The 18,638-nt window shown below is 45.7% G+C and overlaps 1 protein-coding gene across 1 annotated transcript in view; it reads left to right on the forward strand.

The window, feature by feature from the left end:
- Positions 1 to 18,638, forward strand: part of Shroom3 (shroom family member 3) — a gene marked incomplete in the record, with an annotated part of 287,861 nt that overhangs the window by 218,114 nt on the left and 51,109 nt on the right. The window contains 1 exon segment of the mRNA XM_013516209.1: positions 7,600 to 7,722. Coding sequence (XP_013371663.1) covers positions 7,600 to 7,722 — 123 coding nt within the window.

Raw genomic sequence — 18,638 nt, forward strand, 5'->3', positions numbered from 1 at the left:
AGCCCAGGCTAGCCTCAAACTCACAACAATCCTCCTGCCTCAGCCTGCTGGGTGCTGGGATTACAGGCGTGCGCCACCATGCCCGGCTCCATACCACTTCATTCTAACTACACTTAGATACAGGTCTACTTATCCTTCAAGGAAGAAAGCTGAGGCACAAGGTTAAATCCAACGTGCCTGAGATCCGTTATTTAATAGGTGACAGAGACCAGAGAGGAACCTAGCGCCTGTCTTCAGAGTCCACATGTCCACAGACATCTTAGAGCCTGCTGCAAATTGGAGTTGTTTTTGGCTCTAGGCTCTGAGTGTTTGCAGCTGTGGGCTACAAAATGTAGTGATGGCGTCATCAGTTTGACTGCAAACTCTTGAGTGGGGGTCAGTGATTTCCTTAAGTTCTGGGCCAGCACTGGGAAATGGTGCAGTGCAGTGGGTGAAGGGATTCAAATCAGCATAAACCTGAAGCAGATTAATATTTGTTAAGCAGGTTAAAAGATTTGCCTAGTCATTTGGCTTTTTTTCCTGTCCACCCTTTTCCTGTCTTTGTGCAAGGTTTACCTGGAGGTCATTGGGTAAGATCTAGAGATAGCTAGATTTATCATTTCAGAAAGAATCAGAAATATGCTGAGTGCCAGTGCTATAAATTACATTTGAGAAGTTTGAGTGCAATCACCTGAGCAAAAGTAGCAGCCAGAGCAGGTGCAAGTGGACGTAGGCCCGAGATGTACAAACACATCTGTTTGTGGCTAAAGGGCTGCGTGTGGCCCTCCTATAGTAATCCAAGCTGTGCGACTAGGGTGGGTGAGCAGGTGGTCTTTTAGTACCAGCAAGCGCCACGCCAGTGAGTAAGAACTGGATAGGATGTAGGCCTGAGAGGATACAGAGTGAGCTCCCTAGATGGGAGGGGGCGATTAGGGCAAAGAGGGGAGTAATGAAGGGGTAGTGACCCAGAAGGTTAAGGCTCAAATAGGCAGATAGCAAAGGTCAACAACAAGAATGAGAAGGCTTTGAGAGAAGGAGAGTCCCTGGAGAAGGTCTTGTGGAAACTTTGATAAGTGGGCAGCAGAAAATGAAGAGCAGCTATGTTTGCCCAAGGACTGAGCTCTGCACCCAAGGGCGTCAGTTCTGAAGCCTAAAATCTAGGTCTTGTCTGCCTCCTAGAGACTCTGAAAGAACACGCTGGGGAACCTACAACAACGACAAGAGAGCCCTGGTAACCCCAGGGGAAGGGGATGACAGCATGGAGAAAAGCAGTAATGAGGCCAGCTCTGTGTGTGAAGGGCAGGGAGTAAAATAAAAAGAAACAAGACACTTGGAAAACTAAAGACGTGGCTTTTAGTTGGGCATTGGTCATGAAAATGCGTACATACTCCCTGCAGGAATCCAAAGGAATTTCTCCAAGGGGTTCTGAGAACACACTGAACCCTGTGTAAATGTTCATTGCCTACTGAATCACAAAAGGCATTCTGATTGCTTCCAAACGTAGGGCAGAAAAACCAGGCTGAGCTGTGCCAGCTGCTTGTCCCCCAGCACTGGTTCTGTCTGTCTCAAGAAACCCTGTGCCGGGGGCTGGGGATTTAGCTCAGCGGCAAAAGCGCCTGCCTGGCAAGCGCAAGGTCGTGAGTTCAGTTCCTGGTACCGGAGAAAAACCAAAAAAAAAAAACAAAAAAACAAAAAAAAACAAGAAACCCTGTGCCAATGAGGGGAACCAAAAGTTAGTGCTGAATTTTATCCTTGAAAAAAAATGGATTCACAGCCTGCTCCAGGAAGTGACTAGTAGAAGATATCACCTTCCTCAGAATGTACTATGAGCTATTCAATACCTTTAAAAGTTTAAGGCACAGAGCTTGGTTTTGGAAGCATTGCACAAATATTCCCTGTATGATCCTGTAGTTCATACAACAGATGTGTGCTGTGTATCTGCAGTGAGCCACGCACCATGCTGACCCTGGGTGAGAACAGAGCTAAAGAATTGCAGCCAGATGTGGACCCTGACCTGGCCACGCTCCCTGTCCAGCTACAAAGGAGGGAGCAGGTTCAGTTACCTGTGCTGATGAGGAAGAGAAACAGTGTTTGCTTCAGTCAAGGCAGGGCTGTCTCCAAGGAGGTGCTGTTGGACCTGGGACTAAGTAGTAGCCTCCCCACCATGAACTGGGAAGAATATTCTAGCTAGAGGGACTGACGGTTGTGAAAGCAGAGCTGGGTGGGTGTGGGAAACTTCCAGGGATGCCCATGAGGTTACAGGGTAGGGAGGGGGAGGGGTGGAGGCGGGGTGAGACCCAGCCCACTTGAAACCTCCCAGACAAAGTTAGAGTGCTTGGATTTTATCTGAAGTGCAGGGGGAAATGACAGGATTTACCTAGGGAAAGGTACCATGCCTTTATGTTTTTTAAAAGGTGCTGGCCGATGGGTGGACAGTGGATTGGAGGGGGACAGGACTGGAAGGGAGAAGCCAGTGAGGGAGCTGTGCCCTCCTGGATGAGACACGGCTGATGCTAACGATGAACCAAGCACTTCCCCAAGGGGCAGTGGTCCGCGACAAGCAGTCACAGTCCTCTTCCCAAAGGACAAAATAGGAAAATTGAAATACAGTAGCAGCCCACCACTGAAGGGACTGGGGACCGTGGTGGTAGGCTGAGCTCCTTGTGGCTTTCAGTCTGCTTCCCCCTCCTTCCCTAATTTTGACAGTGTTTGAATGGACCACAGGAACAGGGTGATCTGGAACTTTTTCTAGTATTACTGAAACACAGTTGAGAAAGCCATTCATGGTCTCTGTTAAAATACCACTTACTAAAGCAACAAGTATGTGTTTGAGAGCTGTTGACAATCAGGGTTAGAACGTACTCATCACAAAAGGAGAAGTATGGAGGTGGCTGACCTGGCTTTCTTGTTTCTGAATTACCTGGGTGAAGAATGACGATGCGGTAGGTTATTATGGTTGTAGATCACAGTGGTTTTTACCTCTGCCAAGGCCTTCTCAGGTCAGCTTAGAGGCCCCACTCATGTTGTGGTTGGTTTTTCTGTTTTTTTTTTTTTTGTCTATTTTGAGACAGGGTCTCGCTGTGCAGTTCAGGCTGGCCTTGAGCTCACTTTGTAGCCCAGGCTGGTCTTGAACTCGCAACCTTCCTCCTGCCTCAGCCTCCCAAGTGTTAGGATTACAGGCATGTGCCACCACACCTGGCTTGTGGTTGTGATAGTGTGGCACTGAGACTGGGGAACAACAAGCAGCAGCAACACCCAGTAGCCAGTAGTTCCACCGCAAGTTAATCACTTAACGGAGATTTGGGGGAAGAAAGGCTCAGCTCTGTGGAGCACTGGCAGTACTTCTCCATTCAGAGGGTGAGCGAACAGCTGTCCCTGCCTGGCTCTGGCTGATCTTTGAACAGTGAAAAGGGGCCGGCAAACAGGCAAATAAGAGAATGTGAACTGAGGACTCTGATAGGTGCCCCTTAGTAGAGTGCTACTCTCTGCACCTTGAGGGCCGCCTCCCCTGCCCAGTCCAGCTGACCCAAGAGTCTGGCCTGAGAAAAAGAGGCCCAGGCTGGCCCCTGAAGGGTGGGATCACAGGCCAGGGGAGGGGACACTTCAGGGACCTACTACGGTAGTAGAACTGGAAGCCTTGTGGTTTATTCTACCACTTTCCACTTGCAGCTTGATTTCAAGGCTTCTAGAGCTTCTATAGCTTTGGATATCTTTGAGGTAAAAATAAGCTCACTTGGTAATATGTTTCAATGACAGTGCCATTGCCACAATTCTGTGCCAGATCTAAGTTAGTCATTCTAAGGCCTACAACTTTTTTTCTGTCTTTTTGAGACAGGGTCTCACTGCTGTTCATGCTGGCCTTGAGCTCACTTTGTAGCCCAAGCTGGTAATGAACTTGCAGTGATCCTCCTGCCTCAACCTCCCGAGTGCTGGGATTACAGGTATGTGCCATCACACCCGGCAGGCCTACAGCATTTGTGCCAAATGCTGAACAGTTTTGAAACTACTAAGCTGAAAGGAAGGAGTGTGAGTGGTCGTCAGTGATTCTAGTCTCCTGTGAGCATGATGCCATGTGTGGTTTGAGCCAAGATACAGAACCTCTGTATCTCCAGTTTGTCCTTTTAGAAAATAGATCTATTAAAAAACATCCTTTGCTTTCGTCTTTGTAAAGTAGTTTTGGGAGTAACTCTCAACATCCGGGAAAGCACTTGTACCCTTTTGTAAGAAAGACATGGAGGGATCTGCCTGAGGCATGTGGTGTGGTTGGAGCACATTCCCTGGTGAGACTCCGGTGTCCACTGTGAGGCCCTTAGCATAGGACCCCAGGGCTGTGGGGCAGTACGCGTTCTGAAGACAGTGTGAGTGTAATGTACACACAAGACGTTCCCTGCCAGATGAGTTCTGTGCGCAGGTTCGGCAGAGGGGTGAGGGCGTGCTGGGGGTTCCAGGGCTGTGGGGCGGCAGGCGTCCTTGTGCTCATTCCAGGGTAACTTTCTGTGTAGGTTCACCAGAGGTTTTTGTACTAGAACATATGCCTTCAAAAAATATATGTTTGTTTATTTATTTATTTAGTTTATCCTCCCAGTACCAGGAATCGAACTCACAACCCAGCGCTTGCCAGGCAGGCGCTGTGCCACTGAACTAAATCCCCAGCCCCAAAAATGTTTATTTATTGTCCATATTATTCAGAAGAATTTAAGGCAGAATAGAGATGACCTGGGTGCTGGTGACTGATTCTCTGGCACCGTCTCTGACCTGATTCCTGTGCCATGTGCTGCATCTCCAGGAGGCCCACCCGACTCCTCAGACCTCTGCCTGCCCTCTGATGTTCGGGTTGGCAGGGAGGCTGCTGTGACCTCGCTGGAGGTCGTGGTCAAGCAGTCATGCACAGCTGTCCTCTGCTCGGGCAGACCAGGGTGACTTTGGAGGGCAGCACTGGGGTGCTAGGTTTGCTCTCCCCAGGTGGGAAGGAATCATGCATGGAAAATCCTTAAAAAGAGGGGATGAGCCCATGTTCCCTGGACTCTGTTCTCCTTCCCATTTGGTTGCCTTTGCTGCCAGCCCTTCACTGTGACAGCCGGAACCCCTGGGCCTTTCTCAGGGTGTCTCCTAGGAAAGAGGAGTGGGAAGGGAAAAAGAAAGGAGCTCAGCTTCTGCCCAAGCTGGGGAGCAAGGACAGAGCCAATAATGGTGGTTTAGGCAAAGAACAAGGAAGTGATTAAAGCCACAGTGGTTGTGTGAAAGCTCTGGCCTGGCCCTGAGTGCCTTCTACAGCACTGGGGTCCACAGGGGACCAGGAGAGGAGAAGGTCCTCCATGCTGCCCAGCAGCTGGCGGGCAGGGGAGTCTCAGATGTGGTTTTTCCATTTCTCTAATATTTATGTTCAGGTATTGGATGGCAAGATACCTTTGAGTCTACTTTCCCCCTCAATTGAAGCCAAAGGGCCATTGGGTTAGTGCCTTAGAGGGGTCCATGAGAATTCCTAGTTGAAGACTACTCAATTATTAATTCTGTAAAAGAGTTTCATGTGTTAACTCTCCCTGGCTAAGGCTCTTCTATTCTTCCCAGAATAAATTAGGTGTTTTTGTCTGCAACTATTTTACCTAACATCTTAGCTGAAAGGGGCTCTAAAATGAAGATACTAGAGTAAGTCAGTAATGAAAAAATTAGTCTATTAAACATATACCATACATGGACAGTAAGTTAGACAGATAATACATATTATTAAGAAATGCTATAGAAATTCTGCAAAATAAGTATGGTAATGATGGCTACTTCACTGAGAGCTTATACTGTATGTGTCTGGCTCTGTTCTAAATATTTCACCTGAGGTACTTTTTTCTCCACAACTCAGTGAAAGAAGTTGTTCCTTCATGCCATTTCATAGATAAGAGGACATCATAGAGCGAGCTGGTCAGTGGTCAGAGCCCGCACAAACTCCCGAGTCCTGCTCCTAGCTAGTGTATACCCAGTTTCTTATTTTCACTTTACTGTGGAAAACTATTGTGAGGCTGAGTTTGCTTGGCCAGCACCATTCAGGACATAATGACACAACCTCAATCAGACTTCAAGTCTAGAATTACATTTAATGTATGAAAAGCCAAGAATTCTAAATCTGATGAGAAAAGTAATATATACAGGGAGATGCTCATGCATAGAATACCATATAACTGTGTAAGTTAGTTTTGCATTACTATAATGAAATACTCAAGGTAGACTAACTTTATAAAGAAAAGAGATGATTTAGCACATAGTTCTGGAGACTAGAAGTGCAAGATCAGGCAGGCCTATTGGTGTGGCCGCAGGTGAGGACCCTCTTGGGTGCATCATCACCTGGAGGATTGCACCACAGCAGGAGTGAGTGTGAGAGCAAGAATCGCATCTCTAAACAGACAGCCAGAGAGGGCCTCAGGTCAGAATCACTGGTGTGCCACTAGCTTCCAGGACTGCTTTAATTACTTCCAAGGGCAGGGCTCTTAGTGGCCTCGGTTCCAGCAGGCCCTTTCTGTCAAGGGTCCTACCACCATGCCAAAGACCACTCCCCAACACGTGAATCTGGGGACACGCTCAAGCTATGTCCCAACCACAGTGCTAAAGTAAACAGGAAAATTTAGCTTAGAAATGGAAGCTCCCTGTTGACCTCCTGGTCATCTCCCCAACTCCCTAAAATAAAAAGAGATCTTTTCTTTGACTTAGGTTTTAAGAAAGAGAGCTCTTTGACTTCCATTCTGGGTTCCAGGAAATAGGAGGCCAGACGGACGGGTTTATTCCTAACAGCTGTTCAGTAATCTCTTCCCTGCCCAGGCAAGGCATATGCAGAGGGGCGGCCTCACCAGTTGGATCTCAGAGGCTTAGAAAATCCTTGAAGACAGAAATTGAAAACATACATTGTACTTGGCAAACTGAGAAAACCCACTTCAAAGCCTGAGGCAGTGGACAGTCTGATAACGAGGAGGCCTGAGAAGTGTTTGGAAATTTGGTTCCTAGGGCTCTCCTGAGAAGTATGCTGTTCCTATGGCGGAACACATTGGCGATGTGGGGCTTAAGATTTTTCTCTGGCTCCCCAGGAGTGTGGAGGAAGGACATACGGGAATGGCGCTAGGGGCTGGGTGGGAGGGGGATTGAAGTGGACACAAAAGGCTGCTTCCCGGCACGGTGGAATCTGAACAATCTGAAATAGCTCAAACTCAAGAGTTGGCCTGAGTTTCTGAGCTGCCACCCACGGGCTACAGCAGGGACTGCGACCCTGGGAACCACTGCCCGAAGTGAAGTGAGCAAGACAGCGTGACTTGGTTTCAGGGCAGCACTTTGAGTGTTTGTTTCAGTGAGTCTGATTTTCACTTAATTATCAACACTGAATTAGAGGAGCGTTTACCTTTGTAATAGTTAATGTGTCTTTCTCTTTGCTTAGAAAATCGATTTCTGTGACTGGAAAGTAGACTTTGTTGCCTCACACCATAACACAGGCAGGAAAGACAGAAGACCCTCAGTGGTGGGCTTTCCCTCTTGGGACCCCGAGCCTAGCCTGCTTTCTTGTGTCCCCGTGTCCGTCTCCATGTGCTTTTGCGTTAGATTGAACATGACCGTCACGCTCAGCTTCTTATGTTCTGTCATGCACAGAGACGTGTGTGCGGGCCCGGGCCATGCGAGTCCTGGAGACCCCGGCGCAGAGCACCTCACCCCGGGCCCCCAGCTCAGGAAAGCATCGTGGTCAGGAGGAGTGAGACTTCGGCTGAAGCACAGGTAAGAGGCACAGAGGGCAGGACTGACCAGTCCCCCGAAGAGTTGAATGCTCAAGAGGGAACTGGGGTGGGTGGTGTGGGCGGGCAGAGGGAGGAGGTCAGGCTCAGATTTCAAAAGGGAGATGATCTTGATGACCGCTTGCATTAGCATTCTGAAGAACTCTAAAGTTCCTGGGAGGTGATCTGGGGGGTCCCTCAAATCATTTGATTCAAGCATTGTTTGAAAACTACACTCATAATTATTTTAAAACCTGTAATACATTTAAAGTAGTATTCCGAAATTTAAAATTTTTTTTGGTTTTTTGAGACAGGGTCTTGCTATGTAGCCCAGACAGGCTTTGAACTCACGGTGATCCTCCTGCCTCAGCCTTCCGAGTGCTGGGGTTACAGGTGTGCTGCACTATACCTGGCCCCTCCAAAGTTTTATACTTTGGAAGTGGTCAGGACAAATGTACAGCAAGATTAACTTACCTTTCAACTAATCTTCATGTAAAACTTCTCTTCTTGTCTCTGAGGAACATCCTGAGGTGTCATTGTTAGCACAGCAGATTTTCAGCGATTCCCCTGTGTGTGCCAGGTTGCGAACCCGAGTGAAGCCAAGTGCCTCTGTGTTGGAGGGTGCTGCAGTGTCACATTGGTGCCATGAGGCCATATGCAGAACATTCACCTAGGAGGTGCTGGGTCAGAGTCGGGGAGCTGAGACCAGGCTCACAGCCCCCACACTGTGTGGCTTTGGTCTCGGCCGTGCCACACCCACTTCACAGGACAACTGCGGGACTCCAGCGAGATAACCTCTTCAGAGGCAGCACGTAGCCCACTCGCGGAGAAGGAAGTGTTAGTGGTGGTCTAATGGTGCTGGGGTATGCTGCCTTCCGTCACACTAATAAAATACTCAAGATAGTTAATTTACACTTTAAAACGAAATCTTCCTTGGCTCATGGGTTTGCAGGTTCCACTCCAAGATCAGGCAGATCTGTGCTTGTTAGGACTTGGGGGTTGCTGGGTGGCAGTCGTGGGGAGCATCTGGTAGAGCAAGTCCTCGCCTCACTCATGGCCAGGATGCAGACAAAGAGCTGGAAGAGGCCAGGGCCCCACGTTCCCTTCCCCTCTGGCACAGCCCCATGATGGAAGGAAATCCCACCAGGCCCCTCCTTGCAAAGGTTCCGGTGCCCCCAACAGCTCTATCTTGGGCACCCTGCCTTCAACTCATGGGCCCTGGGGGGACACTCAGCATCTACTCTTAGTGCCTGGTGAGCATCATGGTTGCAGAGGTCTGCGTGCCAGCATGGGAAGAGGAGTGCAGGGAGCGAGACTGCAGTCGGGCTGCCTGGAAGCCCAGCCTGAGTTCTGCTGCGCACCTGTAACGGCAGGAACACTGTGGATGTGCTCTGGTTCCCAGTCAAGAGTGCGTTTAACAGCTGACTTACCTCTCAGGGTTGCCGAAAGGAGTTGAAAGCAAGTATGATAGGGAAGCACTCGGGGTGGTGCCCGGCCTGTCATGGCCCTCCCCAAATGTCGGTCATCACTGATAGCAATTTTCCTGAGTTCAGTTTGGGAATTCTTTAGAACAGACATGTTTGTTGTCTTGCATCATCGACAAGTAAACATTACAAACTTGGATTTATGTCAATCCAGATTTGCATTTTTGGATTACCTGTCTTTAAAATATGCAAATATACATTAAGATATTTGGTCTATTTTATATACCAAAGCAGCAGTAAACAGTAAATAAAACTTGTTACATTTTAATAAGAAAACTATTTTATATAATAAAACAATAAATATTTTATAGAACAAAATCTAGCATTTCTGTTAAGATGCTTTATAATAATAATAATAATAATAATACTGTATAATCCATTTTCATTTGAAGAAAAGCTCCAAGAGCAGTTTGAACATGCCAAACACCTGCAGAAGCCAGCTGCCTGGTGACTGAGGGTCAGGCCGGAACAGGGCGGCACTGACAGAGCTGGCTGGCCAGGCCGCCCCCAGAGCCAGCCTGAAGAAGCGGAAGCTCTGAAGCTGTCATGATTGCCTGGGGCTGTCTTAGTCACTTTCCTCATTGCTGGGACAAACTACCTAATACCTGAAAGTTAAAGAAGGAGAGATTTATCTTGGCTCCTGGTGGAGGTTACAGTCCATAGTCAGGTGGCTGCAAGGCAGGGCAGCCGGACTGAGGAGAGCTGCTCAAGGCAGGGAGGGCGAGCAGGAAGAGAGACACCCTTCCAGGCCACACCACTGTGGCCCTCCCTGTCCAACCTGACCGCACTGCCAACAGCGAGTCAGCTCTAAGCTCATAGGTGGGCGAATCCACTGATGATGTCACGCCCCCATGACCCAGTCACCTCCCCAGAGCGCGGCCTCCTAGGGTCTTCACCCAGCAGAGAATCTGGGCCTTCTCCACAGGAGTCCACTGGCCTTGTAGGTTAACCTAGTGTCAGTGCCACAGTGCTTCAGTTTGGAAAGTTATAGTTGGGAAGCTATCCCTCTTGCTTGAGAGGAGAATGATCAAAAGTCTGACCCAAGCAGTGGTGATGGGACCAGAGATGCAATGGACTTGGGATGGGTTTAGAAGGCAGCTTCAATAGGTGAGATTGGGGAAGGGAGGGATGAGAAGAGAGTCACATTTCTCCAGTGGGGCGCCTGGCTGTATATTTCCCTGTCCATTACCAGGACTAGGCAGGCGGGAAGAACAGAGAGTCCTGCAGGCGCAGTGTGAATCGCGTAGACAGGAGTATGAGCCTGAAACAATTCAAATAGTTTTTAAAGCAACCTCCAAAATAGTGGTGGCACCCATGCTGCAGCCGGTGTGCTACTGCTTTAGAAATTTTGCCATCACTGCAAAAAGCTGCCAGACAAATGAACTGAAGTGTGTATCTAGTGGATATCCCAACCACAAAGAACTTCTCTTTAAAACTGGCCTCGATGTGCCCATCGGCATGCCCATGACTGGCTGCTGACAGCACTGCCTGTGAAGGGGGAACTGAGCGGTGGACAGACGAGCCCTCCGTAAGAAACCTTGAGCTGGAGGTGACGTGTCCATCTCCTGCTCAGGTCCGGTTCCCCGGCACTTTTCTCCATCTGTGTCATAAGAATTTTATTACACGTCTCGTCTCCACAGCTACTAGTAAGTTAGATGCCCTTGGGACACCACTTCCAACTCCTTCCTGTTCCATAAGCCTCTCTGCAGTCCAGGTGTTCTGACATGGAACTGGACGGGGACGCCTGTGTGGTTCTCATCCAGTAATAAATTCAGAAACATCCTAACTCCTGTTTTATTTTGAGATCATTTTAGACTCATAGCAAGTTGTAAAAATAGTACAGAGATTTCCCAACACCTGCCACCTAGCTTTCCTTAATGGTAACATCTTTTATAGCCATAGTGCAAAATATCAAAACTAAGAAATCAGCATTGGTGATTGGTAACACTGTAGACTCTAAGACCTTATGGACTGTGGTCATAATTCAGATTTTACTGGTTTCCCCGCTAACATCCCTTTTCATTCTTGGCAGCCTATGCTGTGTTTGTCTTGTGCTTGTATTTCCTTAGTCTCTTGGGTTCCTCATTCTTTCCTTGGCTCTTATGACCTTGACATTTAAGAAAAATTTTATTAGTACATGCTTACAGTGCATAATGATGTATTTATTGTGTGGAGCTGGCACATGTACATAACACATATTAATCTTTTACTTCCCCTCCCCTCCTCCCTCCCCCATCTCTCAGTCCCTTTCTCATTTGCAAGAGATCTATCTCCTTGTTTTCTATTATCTTTTATTTTGTTCTTTAATTTATTTCTACTTTGGGTTTCTCTAAAAGAGAAACTGATATTTAAGCTTGTGTGTCTGATTTATTTCATTTAACATTGTGGTCTCAATATGAATCTGTTTTCCTAAAAATGAGCCAAATCACTGGCCAGGTATTTTGGAGAATGCCTACCATCTGAGGGCATCTGGTGCTTTCTCAGGTTTAGATTGAGGTTTCTCCTCCTGGGCAGCATATCAACAGAAGTGGTGCTGTATCTTTCCTAGTGTATCACACCAGGTTGGGTGGCGGCAGGGCTTTGTCCCTGCTGATGTTAGCCTGGATTACTTGGGGACAGAAGTTTGCCGTGTTTCCCTGATATAAGCCTACTGTCTCTTTGTAATTAATAAGTCTGTTGAGAGACCACTTTAAAGCTATGCAAATATCCTGTGTCTTTCACTGATTTTTGCATCTGCTGATACTGTCTGTGGCAACTGTTACTGTAATGTTCTAAAAATGATCTTGTATTTCCTTCATCCCTTCTCCATTTATTAATTAGAATTCTTCCATAAGGGAGAACTGTCCCTTCTCTCTCCTTATTTACTCAAATATTAATTTATATCAGGAAGGATGCTTTCATATTTCTTCTGTCACTGGGTTACAAGCCAGTATTACTGTTACTTATTTTGTTGCTCAGAGAATTCCAGTTTTGTCCGCTGGGTGTTCATTCAGGCGGGCTTTGTGTAAGTCCTGTTTTGAAATGTGGAAAGGGTGAGGTGCTGATGTCCTGCTTTTCATGTAGCAAGAGTGCACTGTGATGTGCTTATCATTTTAGGCGTCCAGCTGGGAGCTCAGGGTGGACATCTCCCGAAGCCCCGGATACTGACTTTGGAATTGGAAACCAGTGAGGTTAGCTGCTGACCCAACTCCAAGTTCAGCAGGTTGTGCTGCTTCTTCATATAGAAATTAGAAAAGATTATTTTACTTGTGTAAAAGGACAAGGAACGAATAAAAGGGAGGTGCTCTCTTCTCCCATATTTATTCAGAGTCCAACCAAATAATCAAGTTTTAGAGACTGTTTTTAGTGGCCTTGAGCTTAGTGTTCTCACAGATCTGATTCCATCTTTCTTTTCCTATTAGAGCTCTGAATTCTGTCTTACCCTAATCATCAGGGAGAATTCTCACAATCTAACACACCTCGGCAGGAGCGGCTTCCCAAAACCTGTCAAGTGCTGGGCTAGGATAGGTGAGTGAGTTGGTAAAGGAGATGCAGTGTCCTAGCACACAGCTGAGATCTCCAAGCCACCGCTTTCCTCCATAAACCTCTTACTCTTTCAGCCTTTGTCATCTTATCGTTAAAGTAGCTGGTTATTACGAAGCATTTACCCATACGTGGTGATATGGTATCTGCCCTGCGAAGTAAACCAAGGTGGGTGGGTGATAGAAGCTCAGAGTTTGACTCCTCATTCTCAGTTGAGCAGCAAGGTTAGTTCCCCACAAAGGGCATTTGTGCTTTCCTGAGCACGGGCCTCAGACCTCACTGCTTAGGAAGCCTCGGGAAAGGTTGTTACAGAGCAACTATTTTAGCAGCCTTCCAAGTAATTCTCACATGCTTTAGCAAGCAGTGGCATTTTTGCATGTGGGTGAGAGCATCGGTTTAGCAGAAAAGATCTTTTAAGAAAACTCTGTGATTTCAGTTTGATGCAGTTTATCAGCAGATGATTTTTCCTTCTTCCCTCCTCTTCCTGCCCACAAAATAGAAGTCTGGCATTTTTGAGCTGTGTGCTAATGTCTAAGATGCTGGTTCTTAGGACATTATAAGGGCCACCTTCTCTTTTTCCCGTATGGAGCAGGGATTGACTTGTAACTGGCTCATTTACAAAGGTGACCAAGAATGAGAGTCCCTCCCAGTCCGTGAGCTGAGGTGGTTTGGGCCACCTGACGGCCGGCACCCAAACTTTGGGAAGCTTTCCCACCCTGAGTGGCGCAGACAGTGCTAGCAGGGTGAAATGGCTTTTTATCCCACTCCTGAATATGACTTCGGATTGGCCAGAGGGTGGCTGTCTAGGATGTTTCTGTTTACTGCAAGGTAAGTCCAGATGCTATTAGAATGAGATTCAGAATATTTCATGCAGGGTTCTCAACCAGTGAGGCTTAATAGGTATCTTTTGCTGCTAGGCTACGTCTGTTTTTAAAGGAAAATAACCAACCACATGTTAAGTTTAAATCTGTTCTCTAAAGAGTCATGAAAAATCTCACTCAGCATCTACACGATGCAGTGTACTATTAATACTGTCTCTCTGGGAATTTTCTGTTATTCTCTTCCCTGTATGTTTGTAAGCAGTCACCTTGTTTTTATGGTGTGTGTATCTAGAGAGGCATTTTATCTCATTCAAATTAGTAAATGCTTTGTTTTGATTCTGTATTTCTTGGAGAATTTCAACGTAACTATATCTGTTCCTCATAGGAAAAACTATATCCTCATGGACTAATAGCCAAGTTTCTCACTTTTCTTATTATCAATATTTATATAAAGGAAAGGAAGTTTTGTTTTAACTTCAGGCCTTCAGTTGTGCCTTCTGATGGTTTTTCTTTCTTTTTGTAGGTATTTGTTTCTGATGTCATTTTTCTCTGTCTAAAAAATGCTAATAACATTTCTTCCACATTGTTTGAGAAAGTCTATATCTGCCTCACTTGTGAAGGATAATCCCATGGGGTATAAAAATTCTAGGCTGATAATTTTTTTCTCTGTGTTTTCTTTTTGCTTGAAGGTTTTGAGGAGATACTCAGTATAATTTTCACCTCTGCTCCTCAGTAGGTACAGGGATTTTTCTTCTGGCTTCTTTCAGACTTCCTGCTCTTATTTGTGGGGGAGTTGTTTGTTTGTTTTTTATTTATTTTTTGAGACTAGGTCTTGCTGTGTAATTTAGGCTGACCTTAAACTCACAGCTGCCTCAGCCTCCCAAGTGCTGGGAATACAGGCGTGTGCCATCACTACCAGCTGGACTCTCTGCTCTCTATCTGTGATTTTATGTAATGTAGAAATGACATATGTGGGCCGGGGATATAGCTCAGTGGCACAGTGCCTGCCTGGCAAGTGCAAGGTTGTGAGTTCAATTCTTGGTACCAAAAAGAAAAAAAAAGTCTAAAGACATGACATATGCCTAAGTGTAATTTTTCTGCCATTTACCCTGCTTGTGGCCTCTAAATTTCCTAGATCTGTAGTTGAGTGTCTGATATGTTGAAGAAATTCTCAGCCATTGTTTTGGATATTTATTTGGTTCTTTTTCTTCTGTGTTCTTCCTCTGCTTTTCCCATGATACATATGCTACACCTGTTGTTGCCTTCTGTGCATGGGTATTGTTCTGGGTTCTATCCCCCAGGCCTTTTCTCTTTGCTCTTCAATTGTGGAGGCTTCTGTTGAGATATCCCAGCATGCATATGGGGGAAAAGGGTGTACAGGGACTCTGTGTCTTCTGCTTGTATTTGCTGTGAACCTAAATTGCTCCAAAAAATAGAATCTATCCAAAACATAAGAGAAGAGAAAGCTGTGAGTGTATTCTCAGTTTTAAAGACAAGGTGTAGAACACACACGTAACTGTGAAGTTGCAGTAGTACGTGAGAGGAAGTGCTGACTGAGTGTTCTATTGTACATCACTTTTCCCACACAGTTGGTGGTTTGACTGCTCCTTCTTTTTTCTCTTTTTTATGATCATTCGAAGTCTGCTTTTATCCTTACATAATCTTGATTGGACATTTTTGTTAAAGTTATGCCTAGTGCTGGTGCTGGCTTCTAGGGTGTCTCTGAGGTGCGAGAAGGTTGGATATGAAGAGAACAGGTGGGGGCAGCAGTCAGGGTGATCAGTCCATATCTCCAGCTGACTGGAGGATTTGTTTTGTTATTGTAGGCATTTGTGCTGTTATTGTAGTACACAAACAGTGAAAAAGAGAATGCGAACTGCTTATATTATAAACTACCCCCATAGAAAGCGGTCACAGGGCTGGTTCTTCAGGTTTTATTTGGCATTCCCACATCTGAAAATGAACAAGAGATCATTCTTTTGAGCTGTGTTAGGCCCCTCCCCGTGTGCAGTTAGAGGTGGTGATGCTTCACCTCCTTCCTGTTGCGGGAGCTTCTTACGGGAACGGTGGGAGGTGGGAATGGAGAAACGGGACCGGCATTCTGCGGTGTTGCCTGTTTTCAGCTGTCCCATCTCCAAGTCTTCACTGTTCTCTTTATTTGGGTTCCAATATTGGGCAATTGTATTTAATGAATAATTGCTTTTCCAGTTTGATTTTAAAATAATCGGTTCTTCTTTTGACCACTGTTTATGGTCTTTCACTAGATGAGTGCTTTCTGCCCGTTCCTGTTTTCTCTCATCTCTGTAATTTCTCGTATGTGGCCTCTTCTGCTAAATGACTGAAACAGAGACGAGAAAACAAAACGCCATGCCTCAGAGTTACTCTGAGAGAGAATTCAATTTCTTTAGTGTCAGAGGTTTGGGATGTTTGTTTTTGTTTCATGGAGTGGTGTTTCGAAGAAAGCATTACCCAGGGTGCGGCCTCGGCCTTACACACACAGAATGGATGACCCTCTCTTCATTTATCTGACTCAACAAATGTAATTTAATGTATTCTTTGGCATTGTGTAAAAGTTAATTAGCTTGATTTTGAAATATTTTGGTTGGAAACAGGATTCCTTTAAACTCTTGGGAGACCGTCTTGATGGGTCTGTTTGTTAGAAGGGTTTCCAGCCATGGTGGCCCCACAGGTCGCCTTCGGCATGCCTCTGCCCCAGTCTGCTAGGTGGGAGGGAAGGAAGCACTGTCCACTTTCTGCTGTGCATGCTGAGCTGTTCACATATGTTTGTGCCCAGGGGTCCTCTGGGAAAGACCCTTGGTGTCTTCTCCCAAAGTAGCAGTGGTGATTTAGGGGCACATAAAATCTTTTTAGTTCTCTGAAGCTATCTCAGCCTCTCTGAGATCCATGGGAGTCTGTGTATCGGCCTCTGTCACTGTATGAAAGATATAACCAGCATGAAGCAATTTCCCCTGTCTAAGCTCTTGCATATCCTAGAGCTCAGAGAGTGAGCTGGGAAGAAAATTCTAAAAGTCGTTATCTCTGGTATCTAAAGAAATCAGTAGGAACCAGTCCCTTCTTCCAACAAACAAAATACCTGGTTCCAATCCGAGAACTGAGAAACAGATTATTACTAGGGTTTACACTACCCTACTTATGCTACACTATCTATTGAGTTTGAAAGTCAATGAACAACAAAGATGAAAGTCATTGGAGGTCACAGATATTACGCTTTTTGTATCACATTCTGCCACGACGTGTGTGAGTGTTGCTGTGAAGGACAGTTGAACATCCTGGCTCCCCTGTGTGCCAGTGTCAAGGAGGAGCAGGTAGACAGAGGGAGCATTGAGAGAAAGATCATTTCAACCTCACCCACAAGCATCTGAGTGAAACACACCCATCCTCATTGCTAGTTCCTCTCTTTTATAGTAGTATTTTTTGTGGCAATCAATAAAAATGTTTCTGTGTGGAGAATGGGGCAGAGAAAAACTATGTGGTAGGTAATGACAGGGACATGGGGACAGGTGTAGAGGACTAGGTAAAGTATGCTACAAGAAAAGCATTTTTGGGGGCTGGGGATTTAGCTCAGTGGCACAGTGCCTGCCTGGCAAGCTTGAGGTCATGAATTCGATTCCTGGTACTGGAAAAAAAACAAAAAAAGAGAAAAGGGTTTTTATATTTCATGCCAGGTTTAATATTAGAATCTTATATCTGTAAGATTCACAATAACTGTTCTGATTTATTTGTGGAAACTAAAAGTGCCCAGGATGTGACATTTTAAAAGAATGTCTCTTTTCAGAAAACTTTGTGTGTTGCTGTGTGATTATATTACCAAAGGATCCACTGGCTCTCACAGAGCCACTTGTTATTGATTTATTTATTTACATTTTTTTTGGTATCAGGAATCCAACTCAGGACCTTGTACTTGCCAGGCAGGTGCTTGTGCCACTGAACTACCACCGTGGCCCCCACTTGTTTGTTTTTTGATATATTTGCCAGGAATGTAGCCAGAGCTTGTGCATGCTAAGCATGTGATCCACCATTGGGCTTTGCCCTCATTTCCTGATCCAGTTTTGAAAAACACAGATATTACTGAAGTAATTATGAAAGCTTTGGAAAAGTGTTCTTGTCAGGGTTTTTTGTTACTATTTTTGTTTTGGGGGGGCGCTGGTTGTATGTTTGTGGTACTGGGGATCCAACCCAGAGTCTGGCACATGCTGGGCAAGTGCTCTACCACTGAGCTACACCCTTAGTCCTTTTTAAAAAAATTGTTTTGAGGCAGGGTCTCACTGAGTTGCCTAAGCTGGCCTTGAACTGGCTGTCTTCCTGTCTCAGCCTCCAGAGTAGGTAGGATTATAGGTTATGTGCCACCACAACCAGCTTGGATTTTTTTATGCATTCAAAAAATCTGAAGGTATTTCAGAAAATCTGGGGGATCTCAGGAGGTGTCATAGAAATCAGAAGTTAGGGCCGTGGCAGAGGGCTAAGGGATTTCTGAAACATAACATCTTTACCAATGGTGTTACAGAGCAGTATCTCTTGTAGACATGTAGAAAACATGTCAACATAGAGGGGTTCTTTCCCAGGGTGTGGAACAAGGTTATGAATACAGTGTTATAAGTCAGTGTCACTTGGCTTGGTTCTAGTTTTCAATTGCCTTATGTTTTGTTCATTAGTATTTGGGGTCTATAATTTTCCTATGAACAGAAATTGCCAAAATAGGCATTGTTGTTCAAATACAAATCATCTATTCTTCTATACTAAGGAAGATATAATTATAACCCCCTAGTTACTTATACAGTCACATTTAATTGTTTTTTTCTCTTTAAAGTGTGAACGGGGTAGTTTAGCAATTACTGTCAGCATTACAAGGGTGCTTGCTGATAGTCAGCAAGTCCGTGGCTGGGAATTTCTGCCGATGCATTGACTTATGTAGAAATCCATACATGGCCTAGTTACTCATTACAACACTACTACTAAGAGCAAAAGACTGGAAGTCAGAAAAGGTCTATGAAATAAATATGGTGCGTGCAGATAAAATGAAATAAAGGGATTCAGAAGCACTGATATTTTAGGGGCTGGGGATTTAGCTCAGC

Source organism: Chinchilla lanigera, unplaced genomic scaffold, assembly GCF_000276665.1.
Source record: "Chinchilla lanigera isolate Chin_1 unplaced genomic scaffold, ChiLan1.0 scaffold00032, whole genome shotgun sequence".
In the NCBI taxonomy this organism is placed as follows: Eukaryota; Metazoa; Chordata; class Mammalia; order Rodentia; family Chinchillidae; genus Chinchilla; species Chinchilla lanigera.